This window comes from Humulus lupulus, chromosome 4 (assembly GCF_963169125.1).
Source record: "Humulus lupulus chromosome 4, drHumLupu1.1, whole genome shotgun sequence".
Classification (NCBI taxonomy): Eukaryota; Viridiplantae; Streptophyta; class Magnoliopsida; order Rosales; family Cannabaceae; genus Humulus; species Humulus lupulus.
In genome coordinates, this window is record NC_084796.1 from 3,547,169 (window position 1) to 3,565,111 (window position 17,943).

Below are 17,943 nucleotides of genomic sequence, written 5' to 3' on the forward strand. Positions count from 1 at the left end.
TCCACTAATTACCAATTAAATTTTAGATGAAACTTTATGATTAGTATTAATTAAATAAAATATTATATTTGTAATTTCTCCCAAGATTGGCATACGGAGATGCTCTTATACTCAAACTCCATCAACCTTCAAAATTTTGCTAGCTCAACCCTTTGAATCTCCTTGCATGCGTGCTATCTAATAGGGTTCCGTGCTACTCCTTAAATATTACTGCGCCAAGCACAACTACTCCACTCCACATACAGACGCCTCGATTATTTAAAAAAAAAAGTTCAAAACTAAAAAGCCAGGCCCAAACCTCTGAACTTCAACATCTCCTCAAACTCTAGTCAGTCCCACTCACTCTTCGGTTTCGCATTCAGGTAATTAAAAGTACAGATTTTGGTTTGAACATTGATGAACAACCACGTTTGCATGCATGCATGTAAGCCTCTGCTAAATGAATTTATGTTTGTGTATGTTTAATTATTTGACAGATTGATTAAGTGATTAATGGGTTAATACATATCTATAATGCTTGGTATCTGAATTTGTGAGTTGATTCATGTGTATTTTTCTGTTCATGGGTCTTTCTTAGTTTAAAACTACTCAAACACTACTTAAATTATTATTGAGTTTCGGGATGTTAATTAAACAATGTTAGTCCTTTGAAAGTTATGTATATAACCTTATTTACATCAATCTCGATCATGGTATATGTTTCAATTAATAACAAATTGATCTATGACTTTCCCTGTTTACGTTTCTGGTCTCAATACTATAATTTTTTCATTTCTACACAACAAGTTCACATCAAGTGTAAGCACTAAGCACAGTATTTACATCAGGGGATGTCATTTCAATAAGATTGATTACACACCTAGAGGCTAGAGATGACCCAAAATGTGATTGGTGCTGCAAAGAAAATTTAAAGATTGCAGCAGTAAATGGGAAAAGATGTTTAGATTGAGCAAAACTGGTTTGTCATATTAGAAAAAACCCTTCAAAGGTGTATGATCCATGATGTTAATTTGCTTATTAGGCATGTTTAGACCCTTTGTTCTGTCTTGTTTTCAGAATGGCAGCTCGTGGTGGAAAATTCCATGCACAAGAGCAGAATCATCGTGCTAAGATTGAAGAGATCGGTCGTCGGTTGGTGCCTTTTGGTGTTCATGCTGATGTGTTTCGGAAACAAGCCACCCTTGCTCTCGGGTGTTTTGACAAAATGGCCGTTATTCTGTTACGACCTTTTGATGGTGTGGAAGATGAAGCCAGAATCAAGGCTCTACTTCAGATTGGGATTAAGGAGAAGTTCTTTCCTACTGTCCACGGGAGTGAGGCTGCTGATTTCCTCAAGTTTCTGAAGTTTCTTCGGACCCCGGAGGGGCAGAGCAGAGCCAACGAGCTGCACTACCAGGAGAAACTATTGCGTCGTGGTCAGGGTGTCTTTACTGCAGCGGAGATGGGTTGGCTCAGTATGTTTGATACGCAAAGGTCGGACCTTGCTAGTAGAGTGAAAGAATTGCGTGGTGAGCATAAGCTTGAAACCAGCAATGTTAAGGCCGAGATGGAGGCTGCTGCCTTAGCCGCTGTTCCACTAAAGTTCTTGCCTGCCGGCTCTTACGAGGCCTTGAAGAAAGATGAGTTGAAAACAGCCTGCTGGGATGAGTATCTTGCGCAGTGTGCTGCTAAGGGGGTCGGTGCCGTGGAGCATTCTCTGGATAACTTGCACTTGGCTGTTGATGCTTACTGTGATGTGGTCAGGAAACGTCACATATTGGCCTATTTGGAGGGTGACAACGCTAGGAAGGTTCAGCTGCGGACCTACATTAACGAGAGGATTGAGTTTTATGATAATGAATGGAAGCAGCGCCCGGCCAAGCGTTTTCGAAATCTCCTGTTTTCAGTCACTGAAGCTGAGGCTGGTGCTGGTGGGGCTGCAGCTCCCCAACGTACACCAGAGGACGTTTTCGATGGGGCTCCACCCGTCCATGTTGAACATCAACCCCAGTCGGAGTAGACAGAGGGAGCCATCACTGTCAGTAGATCACGGTGGTTGATTGGAGGACTGCTTGGGGAATATTATGAGATACGGCTTTATGTGGAATCATTATGAGAGTTTTGGTGATGGTTTGATCATTGACTAATGAGTTGGTTTGGCTTGTCGTTTTGACAAGAACAAGTCGAATTTTGTAACTTGGGAGGCTACCCTTTTGATACAACGACGTGAAGACTTGTTTTTTTAGCTTGTTTATGTTGGTGTTTTTTTCATAATATTTAACTTCTTTTTAGTTGGAAATTCTAAGCACAAATTTTAACTCGTTAATACTCTGAAACTTGTCATGTGCTAGCTTATATGACAACCCAAATCAAGAGAAATTGACAATAGAGATGGAGGCAACCAATAAATTTTAAATTGCCTCATTAATTGGTTATTTTGAACTGATCACGTCAATGATTTTGGTGTATATTTCACAAAATTTATATATTCATGCCAATCCTCATAGTAAAGATAATGGTCCAATATATTAGGGAAAATTTGATAACTACCCATTTTTAAAAGTAGTTAACTAAAATTAGACACTAAATATATTTAGTTGAATTTTACCCATTATTATCATGATACTTCCAAAGTTACCCTTATTTGAACACATGGTTCTAAGTTTTGTTGCAATGTGTATTATATGTGTCATATTATAATTAAATTGGAAATACATTCTAATTGTAAGGTGTTTAAGGAGAAAAAAAAGTATGTAATTGAAGGGGTATAATGGGTACATTAATTGAAAATTTGGGTATTAAAATAAGAGTTAAAAATAATGAATAAAAATTAAAGTGGATCATTTAAAATAGGTACTAAGTCTAATTTCCACAATATATTATGATTTTTCAAGACACCCAATTCCAGTTATTGAGCCAAAATTCAAGTATTAGGTTGGAAAATGGGGAGAAAATCTCAACAATTTAAAGGAGAATAAGATCACTACTTTTTTTTCTTCCCCAGATTATGCTTTGCTTAAAGATGAGTAATCCATAATAGGATAGAAGCTATTTGTGAAGCTGATTGCTTTGCTTCTGTGTGAGTAAACTAAGGATTTATTTGATACTTCTTAATTTCAAGGACTAATTTGTTAATATTTGACTAGTGGAAGGGCATTAGTGCTAAAAACACTTTTTCTTATGTTCGTACATTTTTGACCAGATTGCGTTTTTTTTTTTTTTGGGATTAACTGTTATTCACTTTAAAAGGCGGGAGAGGGAGAGAGTTGGGATCTGTTTGGCTTTTCGATCGTAGACTGTATACTTCGTCTTCAACCACTGTAAGTTTTTTTTTTTCTCATTTCTCTTCTCAATTTTTGTGCCTTTTACTTCTTTTTTATTGTTTGCTTTCCCAGAAAGCTTTCAGAAAGAAAGAAAGAATTTTGCTTTCCTTGATTTTTTTTAAAATTAATGGTGAATTAGTATATAGTTTTGTGCTGTGTTTATTGGGTAGCTCTTTAATTAGAGAATTTGATTAATTATTGATTATGGGTCGGTTGTTGTTGATTGATCCATGGTGTTATTTCCTTCTGTTTGATCGGTGAGAAATTTTGAGCAATGAAGAAAAGTAAAAATTGGGTCTTTGTTCTTTTGTGTCTCGACTCTTGATTTCTCTCTCTTTCTTCAATACTATTTTTTCTTTCTTTCTCATTGATAACTAATTTCTGGTTAAATGAATTTGTTGTGGTTTAAGCGTATTACGACTTCTTACATTGTTAACTAAATGGCTCCAGACAATTTAGCAATAAAAAGTTTCATTGAAGGGGAGCTTTTGTTTAGGTTCAGACTTTTGAGCAATAAAACTAATTGAAAAAAATTGATGTGTATTTGTGTTGTATATATAAGAGAGATAAAAATAAGTTTAGACTTTGAGTTTAAAATTGGTATTGTTTCTGGGATAAGAAGAAACTCTCAACACTTAAAATAAGATACAACTTACCCCCATCAACCTGTTAATGCTCATAATCAGAGTAAAAAAAAAATACCACAAAAATTTCACCAAAAATATCTTCATATTATATATGCAGTTAAAAGTTTGATTGTCATTTGTAAAATTTTTAGAATTTTTAAGTTAACATTCCCTCTTTTGTACAGTGTAGATGAAAAGTATATATTTCTCAATAATTTTTGGTTTTGTTAAAGAGCGAATATCTCGTTCTGAATATTGTTTTAAGTTATAAACAAGGCTGCTGCTTAACACGAGTAATGCTCAATTAAAACCATTTTAAAAGAAAAACTATATTCACTTCTTTATCAAGTTTGGCACTTTAGTGGATTTCAACTTGTTTGCATGCCAAATTTGACAGGAAAGTTCTCTTGAAGTAATCGAAGCTCCATTCAACTTGAGATGGACAATGATAGTGATTTCACCTTCTGTAAGGCAAGTTCAATATTTGCATCCATTTTAGGAATTGCACATTAATTTCCTGCTCATTGCTTTCATTGTATCAACTCTACTTGAGTCTTGGCTCCTTCCACATGCTTGATAGAAGTATCTTAATTTTCTCCAAATTCATAAACTGTGTTCAAACGTGTAGGTTGGCCCACCAGTTGAACCAGATGGTCTCGAGACAAGGGTGCTTGCAGCAGATATAAACAACATCAGCATTAAAGATGAATTATCAACTGTTGGTGCAAGTGCTAGTGGTCAAAATGGTGGTTTGCTGTGGAAAAGCAATTTGCCAAACACTACGGTACTCAAAAAGGAAGATACAGTTGGTTCTTTAACTTTTAATGTTATTGATACATCGTCTCCCAAACAAGCAAGTCAACCATCAAAACGACCAGTTTCGGGAGATGTTGGGAAGATAAAGAAGCCTGCACCTCGTGCCAAGGTTCCTTTTGAGAAGGGGTATAGCCAGGTGGACTGGCTTAGGCTTACTCAAACACATCCTGATCTTGCAGGTACTTACAGAACAACATTGATGCCAACCTTTCATCAAGTTTTCAATAATGCTTTTGCTTTTCAATCTCGCTGTCTCTAGCTTTCTTGGTTCGTATTCCTCTGACCAGCTAGGGTTCATGGTCATTCACAAGGGGACAACCATTGACTCTGCCATGCTGTATTACTCTTTCTTTCTTTTTTTGTTGGGGAAGTTTCCTCATTTCTTGGTCAACTAGTATTGCTTCATTAATAATGCCAGTAGTTTTAGATTGTTTATCAGTCTTCTTTTTAATTTAATTTGAAATGCTTAAAAATTTAATTAGTAGAGTGCCATAGTGACTTTTAAGTTTGAAGATACTTTTCAGTCATGCTTGCTTTGAAGACAGTGAAATTGAGGTCATAGGCTAATGCATGCTTGCTTTGAAGATTTAGTAAAATTGAGTTCACAGGTTAATGAATGCCGAGTCAGTTTTAATTAAGTTATTTTTTTAATTTTTTTGTGGGAAAAGTAGTAAGGTAACTTTTGATTACTCATACTTCTTGTATGTGTCTCGCTGCATCATGACATTCATTTAGATTAGCTTTAACTTCATTAAACATGGTTCAGATTTAAAGGGGCAATCAAATAAGAGGCTTATTTCTATGAAGGAAGTTAAACAACACCAAACAGAAGGTTCAATGTGGACTGTTCTTAAAGGCCGGGTATATAATTTGTCTCCCTACATGAGATTTCACCCTGGAGGTATCAATAATATTTTATAACATCATATTTTATTTTTTTAGTGAAACTATATCTATCTAATTAAGTATACATATTGTTAATGCAGTTGAAAACTTTGATTTGAAACTTTTTGAAAGATCGAATTTTTCGTGTGCCTTATTTTCAGGTGTCGATATGTTAAAGAAGGCCGTGGGGAAAGACTGTACAGCTTTGTTCAGTATCCTTTTTTCTGTTGTCATCACATTACTAAATAGAATACTTCTTTAGATTTTGTTATGAGTCACACTTAGGCTCCTTCCCTAGCTCAACTAATCGAAAACTACTATTCTGCTATGAAGTGTTTGTGATCCTTAATATTTTTCAGATAAATACCATGCTTGGGTAAATGCTGAGTTCTTAATGGAGAAGTGCCTTGTTGGTATTTTAGATGAGAGTGAAGGGTAGCAACCAATGCTGGGATAATAAGAAGCGGTTTTCAGCTCATTAATTAGGAAAAAACCAATAATAAAGCATGTTAGCTCTCAAAGTAAAACCCAATTTTTACTCAACTTATACTCTAGTAGTGCTAGTGCTACTATTTACACTTTAAACCATTCAAGTGGCATATCTATTGGTTATTGTTGTACATTTCACATTACAATATCATTGTTTACTAATTGTATACAATTTTATTGGTATCAGTGTATCAGATTATAATTGCACATTACACATTACTGTGTGATTGTTTGATATAGATTCTTAAGAGCTGTTTTTAGCTTTCAAAAGTTGTTGAGAAATTGCAGAAAATAAATGAGATTGGTAAACCCTGCATCTTAAAATTTGATATGCAAGTAAAATCTAGACAGCAAGGTGAGGATTGCTGTATGAGAATCTGAATTTTATTCCAACTTTTACTATTGTGATTTATTATATGAAATCTTCTTAAAGGTCAGGAGTTGTTGCATTTGATCTGTTCAGGGATAACACTTATAAAAATGATCCAAAATGACAAGGTTCCACCGAGATGCCCACGAAAAATAATTGAAATCTAATTAAAGTAACTAAATTATTCAATCCCAATGTTTTGGATTAGGACAATGTATGGTTCGAATACATAAAAATTTTCCAGGAAAATAAAGTTGTTCATGTAATGTAACGCCATTTGAAGGCAGAACCAAATTCACACTCGGAAAACTATAGTAGAGCATATATGCTTATATCTCTCACCATCAACGATCTAATATACAACTCTTCTTGGACTTAAAATGTTCCAAAAATCTCTACAATTTCATATAACGCAGGCTGCTCAAACCGATTATCTTATCTATGCTATGGGGACAACCTGAACTTTATCAAGGACAGGACCACAAAGAGAACCGAAGTCATCTTTCTTAGTGTGGTAGTATGAGCTGAAAAATGTAATCCTGGTTCTGGCATCAATTGCTTTGAATTTCAGGATGCCAGTCTTGAAAGCACCCTTTCCTTGAGATTCATGGGTAACTTTGACTGTGTTTTTGGCAGCGAAAGCTTCGACCATCATTGCTCCGTGACAGCCATTCTTGGCATCACCAACAAGGAAAGTGAGAGTATAGAACTTGTTGGGAACAGTCCTGATGACCTGAGCAATGGCGCTTTCTCTCCCTGCAACAAGCTCGACCGCGTAGTTTCCAGATGGAACATTGAAATGTTTCGAATCGATGAACTTCACGGCTTTAAGGGACTCAATGATCCATCCGGGAAGTGGAGAAGTGGCGTCTTCTTGTTTTGGAGGGATGAGCACTCCATTAGAAGAGTTAAACAGCCTGTGAGGTCCTTCCTCGAAGTCAGCATTTCTGGCCAAATTATCTGCACAATCCCACATACTTACAATAATCAAAAGCTGTACTTGTCATGCTACTCATAAAAAGTTCGAACTTTGGTTACCATACTCGTATATTTTCAATGGCAGAGTTAAGAAATGTAACAAGTTTTAATGCCAACTTCTAAGGGCACATAATAAATCTTAAACATCTAATCCCACAAACTAAAAATATAGCAAATAAGCACGGTTACCTCTAGTAGGGTAAACAGGCGAAAGCTCCTTAATAGCAACGGCATCCAAGAGAGGGCCACAAGCAGGGTCCTCCTGAACTCCAGGATTGTGGAATGTTACAGTAACAGTATTGGCAGTGGCTCTGAATCCCCATCCATAAACATCACCTCCAAAACTGTCATACAGAGTTTGCAAGGGAAGATCCCCAGTCAGAGGAGGCACTGAGACCCTCAAAACCTCATCTTGGGCACAGGTTCTTGATGCACCAAAAGTTAGAGCATACAAGGCGCCTGGCTTGACCTTTATGGTCTGGGAAACTGAAGCCTCGTTGCCAAGCCTCACTGCATGGACGCCGTGAGCCACCGGAAAGTACATGCCGCCTGGTTGAGGTCCCCCTGAGATGTACTCAACGAAGCCTTGTATTTCCCATTTGGGCAGCGAGTATTTCCCCTTGAGTACAGTTTTGCTGAGGTCTTTTGGTTTCGGTTCTTCTTCAAAGTTGCCATTGGCCAAGAGCCCTGAAGAAAATAAGCAAAAGGGTTGGTGAGTAATGCTGTTTAGTGCTCAAAGATCCCAACTTTATAAAAACCCAAGACAGAGCTAACAAAACCTAGAGAACAAGATTGTTACAATGTACAAAAACACAACAAAGATACAAGGTCAAAAACGAAAAGACAATTTACAAATATCCCTACTTTTCTTAAAAACATAGAGAGAGTTCACAAAATCCAGAGCAGTGGACAAAGATCCCAACTTTTTAATTGATTTGAGCTCACAAGATCTAAACGACAACACAACAATGTTTTTGTTTACTAACAAATGAGTTGTTGTACGTACCAAAACAATCATTAGCAAAGAAACAACAATAACAAAGCCAAAAAAAACAAGGATTAAGCTTGGTAAAGTAGATCAGGCAAAAACATTCAGCACTATAAGCCAAAAGGGTAGTTCAGATTTGAAGCATTACCTTCAAACGGGACATATTTTGCTGCAAAGGCCGAACTTGCAAACAGCAAAGAAAATGCAAGCAGAGCTGAGTATAATGTAGCCATTTTCAAGCCCTGAGAAGAAAAGGGAAGTGAGGTTGAGCTCAGAAGAAGAGAGAGCTGAGATGAGCTGAGATGAGGTCCAGTGTGGGAGAGAGAAGAAGCTTTAGTGGTTATATTTATAGCAGAAAGGACACGGCTCGAGGTTGGGAAAGAAAAGAAGACCAGGAAAGGAAATGAGGAAGAAAGTCTCACATGGAGCTGAAATCACGGCCATGCCACAGAGCCACCTGGATTTTTGCCAAACACCCCACGATGGGTTTTGTCTACTTGTCTCGATTGATGCAAACCGTCTTTTTCTGCACAATTCATGACAGTGGCAATTTAGTAATTTTCCTTTGCTTATTTATTTTCCAAGCCAATCTAGGAGTTTTTTCTCTCTTTATTTTTAGTAAAAAAGAAAACTTGGGTTCAAATTCAAATTTTGTATCATGATTTTGTATGACTTTAATATCCATCATAGTAATTATCAGCAACTGAATATGAATGAGTGTTCAATCTCATTGACCAAACTTAAAAACTCGGCCTTTACTTGCCAAGTTTCAAATTTGGTTATTTGCTAAGAATTATGACATAATGAAAAATAGTTGTATTAAAATTACCTTTTTGTTGAATAATTTATTAGCTTTTATTAAAATTGGTTCAATTTTTGTATTAAAATTACCTTTTTGTTGAATAATTTATCTAAGTAGTTGGGATTACATTATATTTTAGGATTTATACTTTTTTAGATATTGTATTTTGGCTCATTACATATTTGTACCATGTGTTTTGACATATTATTTTTTGGACCTTGTATTTTCTAAAATAATTCAAATAGACTCATAAAACCGATTTTGATCATTCTACCTAAAAATTATGTTATTATATTCAATTTTTTATTCATCAAAATCAGATTTAGGGGCCTATTTGAACCATTTTACAAAACACGAGTCCAAAAAATAATTTGTCAAAACACAGAATCTAAATAGATAATGAGTCAAAATACAATATCTAAAAAAAAAAAAAAGTATAAATCCTGTATTTTATTATCATTATTATGTATTATTGGTAAAATAGTAAATGTAAGTAGATAGAAAGTTTAGTACTTTCAATGCTAGCTTCTACTGCCACAATAAGAATCAAATAGTTTAAGATCAACGGTAAAGTTAGTTAAGAGTAAAGTTAGACAACAATTATTATTATTTGATGATATTAATACCAAAAAAATATTAACTTATACAATAATAGCAATAATTGTAATACTTAAGCTTAAATCACGCTGAAAATTGTGGTCTGTATATGCTTGCTAGCTATGATTTCTTACAATGAAAGATCTGATCTAAAAAAGGCTTAAGACTTAATTACGTAAGACAATGTCAGATTGTGTTGGTGGAAATTATTATATTTTGATTAAAGTGAACATTTAATTAAAAGGAAACACCTTGGCACCATCCTTAATGACTCACTCCATTAGGCTTGGAATCCCCAATTTACAAAGTATTTTGTTTTTTTTTTATTAGATTTGTATTAGGGTTGCTTTATTGGTCTTATACAACACATAAACATAATTAAACATTAGGTTTTAAAACAATAATAAAGAATTAAGATTGGTCTATAGTACCATAGGTTACCCAAAAGAATTAGTTTTTTTTTTTAAAGAAAAAAAAAAGCCAAATGAATTAGTTGAGTAATTAAATCAAGAAAGAGAAGAGAAAAAGACAGCCCCACATGAGAATAATTATTGATATTTAGATTTGTGGTTTGAATATAGAACCTGGTGACTACATAATAATGATGATATGGTGTGAGGTTGGCCTAACTCTCCCCTCATCTATTAATAATAAAAATTAAAACATTCACCTATTCTCAATCTTTAGGTCTACCTCCGTTTTCATTTGTTTTTAAAGTTGAAAGGATTTTAGAATGAATATATTAAAATATAGAACAATTATTCTATAGGGGCTTCACTTTAAGCCCTATCGATAGGTCTCTCAGTGTTTCTCGACTTGTGAATAGTTTTCAAAGTAACTTTTTTTTATGATCGTGTATATTGTAGCTATTTAGAGCATCCTGCAAATTTTCTGAAAATTTTGAATAGTTTACAGTACCGAAAACTAGGTTCAAACATGTTGTTTTCCACACGCATAAAAAAAATTAGTCACGTGTGCACCAACATGTTTGAACCTAGTTTTCGGTACTGTAAACTATTCGGAATTTTCTGAAAATTTGCAGGATGCTCTAAATAGCTACAATATACATGGCCATAAAAAAATCGCACCGAAAATTGTTCACAGGTTGTAAACACTGGGAGCCCTACCAGTAGGGCTTAAAGTGAAGCCTTATAGGAGAATTCTCCTTAAAATATATATATATATTAAGATTCATATAAAATGATTTTTAAAAATATAAAAATCATTCCACTAATTAAAATTAATTTGAATCAAAATTAAACACTACAAAAATACAAAAAAATCTATTTTATATTTTAGTAAACTAGGAAATGCTACTTCTCCTGTTCGAACCAGGGTTTGAAACCAAACTTCTCCTCAAGAAGATAGATGAGGTGATTCAGGTGAGATCCAATGTAGATCCAACTTTCTATTCACTCGTGAGATCCGAGCGGTCCAGGAGGGACCACCACGACTCTTCTCTTCTCGAGAATCCATACATCTCTTATCAGTATATGGAGAGCTATCTCTCGAGCACAGCTGGATCCATGGCGACTCACATTTTTGCTTATACTTTATTGATAGTGAGATAGGATTGTATTCGAATTTCTGGGTCATGTAGCGTGGGCTCTCTTTCACCGCAGCAAATACAAATACTCATTTTACACACTTAAAATTGTAAATGATGATGTGACATGCATCTTAAACTATTGAAAAAAAAATAGAGTGGGACCCACTATTTTATTTTTGTAGTTTAAATTTCATGACACATCATTATGTGTATTTTGAGTATGAAAAATAAATGTGTATCTATTATTATTCTTGATACTAATTATTCTTGGTATTTTTCATTACTTACTATTTTGATGACAAGATTTTCTTTAAGGATGATGACTTTAACTTGTATGTTGTATTATGTCCATCTTGTTAGCCTTTGTTGTCATTTGCTCCCTTTTATAGAGATAGTAATTTACCGTTGTGACTTCACATAGAGTTGTTATATTGGACTTTATCCATGTTACTCATTAAATCAAATCCTTGATTTTTTATATTAAAAAAACTATACAAAGTGTAGAGACAAAAAAATAAAAATATTCAAAAGATAAAATTGAAGTAGTCACCAATTAATCATTTTTCAAACAATATTACTATGGAGTACTTAAATTAATATATATTAGACTCTATATTAAACTCTACTATCATATAGTGTTCTATACTATATAATACCCATAACAATGTACATAATTTTTTATTATTAAAAGAAAATTAAACCCTTTGCCAAGCAAATATTTAATTCATATTAAATTTTTAAGGGAATTTGCTCATTAGATACACTTTGTTTTCATAAATTATCATTTTGGTATCCTCTGTTTTTAATAATACTTATATGGTATTATGTATTTTGAAAACATAGATATTTGGTATCCTAATTGATAAAATTTTGTCAATATGATCAAACTGTCAGCAGTTATATATAATTTGTAGCTCGTATAATTGAGAATAATTTGATTAAATTGATAAAATTTTATTAATTAAATTTGAGTTTATGATACCAAATATGTACAATTTTAAAGTACAGAATACCAAATATGTATAATTTTAAAATGTAAAATATTAAATATATACGACTTTAAAATACAAAATACCAAATAAATATTATTTGTAAACACAAAGTATCAAAACAATACTTTACAAAAATACAAAATTATAAATAATTACCTAGCCTAAAAATAAAATATTAAAATGAGGCTGAGAAAGATGGTAGCATTATTTCAAACATCATCACATGCTTCTTCAAAAGCTGACCTATTCTTTGTGTCCGTCCATGTGTTAAAAGCTATGACCGTTCCTTTCACCAAGAAATCTAAACATTCTTATCTCATTCTCTCGCACTCTTCTCTCTCCTACCTTCTGCAAATGAGAAACTTAATTAAGTCTCATTTATGTCCCAAAATTCTGGGCAGAAAAATGGGTAATGTATTGCTCCAATTCTAGTACCAATTTCTTCTGCACTGTGGATCATTAGATCACTCACAACCGATTCTCTAGTATATCTTGTAAGAGTAATGATAATTGCTGACAAAATATAGACTCAAACATAACAGAAAAAAAAAAAAATTTGTTTTGAATAGTTAAGTTATTTTGGAAAGTATAAAAATACTTGGGAAGAGTTAATATTAAATTTTTGTGTATAAAATAGTACACTTTATTTTTAAAATACATGTGAAGTCATTCAAATTATTAATTTTACCCCTTAAAATTTGAATTAAATATAAGAAGAGTTTTAAATTCTCATTCTCACATTTACTTTACCTCGTATCAAACATCCTCAAAGTGATATGACAGTTTAGTCTAGCTAATCACATTTATTAAAATTAAGACCTACTATTTTAAAAAGTAGTGACATGTTACTGTATGTAATGTTTGAGTGCATATTTTTGTGTGTAATGTTTGAGTGCATATTTTGGGTGCACGTATCATTACTCATCTTTTAAAATACATAACTGAAATTTTTATTTTATTTTATCTCTAACTTTTATATTACACCATACATCAAATTCTTTATAGTTTCTTACTATATTATTTAATATTATATTTTTAAATATCTTTATTAATTAACATAATAGAAAATGGTGATAAAAAAAATAAAAATTAATTAATTTAGAAAAAGAAATAATGAAAATGATTAAAATAATAATAAAAAATGTTTGAAAAAGAAATAAACCTTAGCTACACGTGGAGTTGGAAATATGGTCAGCTAAAATACATGAGTGATTTAGTTTATCTAATGGGTGTGTTTGATGATTTTTAACTAAATTGTATAGCTTTAGCTATTATAACTCACATATTGTGAGTGCTTTAACAAGTTACAACCCCACCTTACTAACACAATAACGAATGATTAGTATATAGTAAGTGGGTCCCTTGGAAAAATAGGCTATTTTTTGAAGCTATTTTGTATTATGATCAATTTAATATTTTTTTGCAAAATGACTTTTGACATTCCAGACAATTGGTCGAAAATTTTCAGACAGCTGGTCGAAATTTTTAGAGAGCTGGTTTAATTTTGAGTGTTGCTATTTGGTACCTTAAGGTGTCCAACACCACATGAGGTGGTACCTCAGAATTGATTAACGATACCCTATAATACTTATTAAATTCAAATAAGTGGGACATGATATTAGATTGCACTAATAGCGGTATACAACTTACTTGTGATGTTTGGCATCGGTAGTGCCCTTTAACAATTTTCTTTAATTTTAGACAGAGATCATTTTAAAAAAAATATCAAAACTAGATCAAAATACAAAATAATTAAAAAAATATATATTTTTGCCGATTACTGTATAGTAAGTTTGAACAATAAGTGATGCCCCACGAGCTCTGTCGGTTCATATCATGAAGTTGGTGTTTGGATTCATCTTTTTTTTCTCTCTCTCAAATTTAAGATAAGAAAAAAAAATATAGACAAATATAGATTTTGTATTGGATAATGTGACATGATTATACAAGTAATTAATAAAACTGCATATCTGTATAGTATGATGGCATATTGTCAATGTCATGTTGTTGCTACTGTCCATATTTTATGGTCTTCTTGGATTAAGTGACATATGGGATGGGTGTGTTAGGCCCCACTTCTATGTTTTTCCCATTTATTAATTACTATTTGTTTTGGGGTGAACAACTCTAGTTTATACAGTGAAAAAATAACGGTAAAAATAAGAAGATAAAAGTCATCATTTTATCATTGTTTATGTTCTTCTTGTATTTTTGAAAACTACCCTATACTAAATTCCAAAGGAAAAGTTCTTTTTATTTTAAATAAAGTTATTGGTGACAAAGACTAAGAAAGTGCAATCCAATCCTAACATATTATCAAATATATATAAAAAAAAATGGTTTTTTTTTTATTTTTTTTATAGTGTTTCACTTTTAAGTTTAATTGGTGGGACTCTCAATATTTTTCGATTCATGAACAGTTTTCAGCGTGATTTTTTTATAACCGTGTATATTGTAGCTATTTAGAGCATCCCACAAATTTTCAAAAAATTCCGAAAACCAGATTCAAACATGTTGTTTTCCACGCGCATAAAAAAAATTAGTCACGCATGTAACAGCATGTTTGAACTTAGTTTTCGGTACTGTAAACTATTTGGAATTTTCTGAAAATTTACAGGATACTCTAAATAGCTACAATATATACGGTCATAAAAAAAAATATCGCGCCAAAAACTATTCACGGGTCGAGAACACTGCAAGTTCCACCGGTAGAACTTAAAGTGAAGTCTCTATAGAAGAATTCCCCTAAAAAAATTATGTTTAAGAGTAAAATCAACAAAACCTGATAAATGAAAATATAGTTAAGAACAATGTCCTCATTGGCAAAGAGTTGGACCACCACCATATATATATAATTGATAATATTTGATTTTTTTAGATACCAAACAATCTTTAATACAATTATTCTCTTAATAGATTTGAGAGAGAAAATTCAAAGATCTATTTCAAGTTGCCAACAAAAGGAACCCTAAATTGTAAATTCAACCTCAATATACTAAATGTGACAACTAATTCAACCTCAAAAAGCATAAATGTTATCTAAAATCTCTTCTCCTTAAATTTGTTTCTCTTTTCCTCCTCCATCATTTAAAAATTAACAAATCATTACATATTTAGTAATTAGTGAAAATTTGTACTCTGCATAGTTTTGATATTTTTTTTTAAAATGATCTCTATCTAAAATTTCAACCAGCTGTCCAAAAATTTCTACCAGCTGTCTAAAAAATTTCGACGAGCTCTCTCAAGTGTCAAATGTCATTTTACAAAAAATATTAAAATTAAGTCAAAGTACAAAATCACTTCAAAAAATAAACTTTTTAGTCAAAAAATTATTGTATATACAAAATAATTTATTAAATTTTAAATAATGGAAATAGAAGAAAAACAAAATTCAATTTTACAGAAAGTTTGAGGCCTATGTACATGAATAGAAAGGGATTTTTTTTTTCCAGTGTGAGGGGGAATGAACTCAATGAAGAAAAAAGAAGGGAGAAATATGATAAAGATTTGTAGGTTGAGATTTGAATTTGACTACAAGTGATGAGATGAGTTGCATGTGCTATGGGCCCTAAAGATTGTTGGAAAGCGAAAGATGATCTAGGCAGCGTTTTTTAGCTTCAATCAAACTACTTCCACATACACTAAAATTAAAGGCTGGATTTTTTTTTAAAAAAAAAAAAAGGAAAATAGTTAATAGTTTGAATTTGAAGACTATACATATATAAGGTATTGTTACGGCACATACCTAAAAAAGCTATGTACCGGTGCATACTTTTTGTGACTTTTAGTGGTTTTTGGTTTGTAAACAGTTTTTAGCGCAAGTTTTTTTTATGACTGTATTTATTGTAGTTATTTAGAGCATCCTCTAAATTTTTAGGAAATTCTGAATAATTTACAATGCCGAAAATTAGATTCAAACAAGTTGTTGCACGCGTGATTAATTTTTTTATACGCGTGGAAAACAGTCTGTTTGAACCTAGTTTTTAGCATTGTAAATTATTCGGAATTTCTTGAAAATTTGCAGGATGCTCTAAATAACTACAATAAACACAGTCATAAAAAAAATCACGCCGAAAACTGTTCACAAACCGAGAAACACAAGAAGTTACAAAAGGTATGCACCACAGAATTACTCTACATATATATATATATAGAAATTTTATTGCAGTGGCTTCAAAAGCAGCCCTATCGGGGTTCTTGTAAACTCTCGAACCGTAAATAGTTTTTGATGTGATTTTTTTTTATAATATTGTATTTTGTAGTTATTTAGAGCATATTGTAAATTTTTAGAAAATTCCGAATAATTTATAGTGCTGAAAATTAGGTTCAAATATGTTGTTTTCCACATGCATAAAAAAATTAGTCACGCGTGCAACAACATGTTTTGAACCTAGTTTTTTGTACGGTAAATTATTTAGAATTTTTTGAAAATTTACAGGATGTTCTAAATAATTATAATATACACAGACATAAAAAAAATTACGTCGGAAACTGTTCACGGATTGAGAATACACAAGAGCCCTACCAATGGACTCTTTTTGAAGCCCCTATAGTAGAATCTCCACACACACACATATATTAGGACAATTCTTCTATAGGAGCTTCACTTTAAGCCCTATTAGTGGGCTTCTCAGTGTTCTCGACCCATGAGCAGTTTTCAACGTGATTTTTTTTATGACCGTGTATATTGTAGCTATTTAGAGCATCCTGCAAATTTTCAAAAAATTCCGAATAGTTTACAGTACTGAAAACTAGGTTCAAACATGTTGCTTTCTACGCGCATAAAAAACATTAGTCAAGCATACAACAACATGTTTGAACTTAGTTTTCGGTACTGTAAACTATTCATAATTTTTTGAAAATTTACAGGATGCTCTAAATAACTATAGTATACACAGGAACCTTACCAATGGACTTTTTTGAACCCCTTATAGTAGAATCTCCCTATATCTTTATATATATATATATATTATAGATGGATAGTGTGTGTGGGTTAAGATGACTATAAATCTGAAACTAATCTTCCAAATAGTTCTGATCTTATAAATGCAGAGAGAGAGAGGTTTTTTTTGTCATATTATGTATATATATTAAGAATATTTATAAATAGTGTTATAAATTTTAAATTTTTTGAAGTAAATATGATCTTTAAAAAAATGAGTTCAAAATTGAGTTTAAAGATTTATTTTTTTTATACGTTTTTGTCAAAGACAAATTTATATTTTGGTATATAAGAATTTAAGTGGATATTTTAAACACATTACATGAGAATAACTATTATTATGCATATAGTTTTAAGTTTATGCTTCATAATGTTGTAATCATAATTGAGATATTTAATGTTGAAATCATAATGTGATGACATGCAGCTTGGTCTTCAATTGAGATATTTTAGGAAGATATATAGTTGGTGAACTCTCCAGATCTAAATTCATCTCTGCATTTAAAATAATATAAACTCATAATTAATTCCCGAAACCAAAATTATTGAGTGGTATCTCACATGAAAAATGTGTGGGTATATTCAATAATTTATAGTAGTATGGGTT

The 17,943-nt window shown here is 32.3% G+C and overlaps 2 protein-coding genes across 2 annotated transcripts; one reads left to right on the forward strand and one right to left on the reverse strand.

Annotated features, from left to right (window-relative positions):
* Positions 1-3,170: 3,170 nt before the first annotated feature.
* On the forward strand, positions 3,171-6,332 carry LOC133829690 (cytochrome b5 domain-containing protein RLF). Its single transcript, XM_062259451.1, has 6 exons — positions 3,171-3,299; positions 4,326-4,399; positions 4,557-4,923; positions 5,511-5,645; positions 5,791-5,841; positions 5,989-6,332. Exons 2-6 carry the CDS (start codon positions 4,367-4,369, stop codon positions 6,066-6,068), a joined length of 666 nt encoding a protein of 221 aa, XP_062115435.1. The 5' UTR covers positions 3,171-3,299; positions 4,326-4,366; the 3' UTR covers positions 6,069-6,332.
* Positions 6,333-6,628: 296 nt separating this feature from the next.
* LOC133829689 (protein TEEBE-like) lies at positions 6,629-8,908 on the reverse strand. The gene is made up of 3 exons (XM_062259450.1): positions 8,603-8,908; positions 7,656-8,153; positions 6,629-7,448 (listed from the first exon to the last, which is right to left on the reverse strand). The coding sequence occupies exons 1-3, from the start codon at positions 8,685-8,687 to the stop codon at positions 6,928-6,930; spliced, it is 1,104 nt and encodes a 367-aa protein (XP_062115434.1). The 5' UTR covers positions 8,688-8,908; the 3' UTR covers positions 6,629-6,927.
* Between the last annotated feature and the right edge of the window lie 9,035 nt (positions 8,909-17,943).

What these genes read in the sequence shown, in the direction of transcription:
- LOC133829689 (XM_062259450.1), bottom strand. Translation starts at nt 8,687, where the DNA reads ATGGCTACATTATACTCAGCTCTGCTTGCATTTTCTTTGCTGTTTGCA. An exon ending in AAAATATGTCCCGTTTGAAG is followed by an intron (nt 8,154 to 8,602) that starts GTAATGCTTCAA and finishes TATTTTCTTCAG; the next exon opens with GGCTCTTGGCCAATGGCAAC. An exon ending in GCCTGTTTACCCTACTAGAG is followed by an intron (nt 7,449 to 7,655) that starts GTAACCGTGCTT and finishes GGGATTGTGCAG; the next exon opens with ATAATTTGGCCAGAAATGCT.
- LOC133829690 (XM_062259451.1), top strand. Translation starts at nt 4,367, where the DNA reads ATGGACAATGATAGTGATTTCACCTTCTGTAAG. An exon ending in CATGAGATTTCACCCTGGAG is followed by an intron (nt 5,646 to 5,790) that starts GTATCAATAATA and finishes CCTTATTTTCAG; the next exon opens with GTGTCGATATGTTAAAGAAG. An exon ending in AGACTGTACAGCTTTGTTCA is followed by an intron (nt 5,842 to 5,988) that starts GTATCCTTTTTT and finishes AATATTTTTCAG; the next exon opens with ATAAATACCATGCTTGGGTA.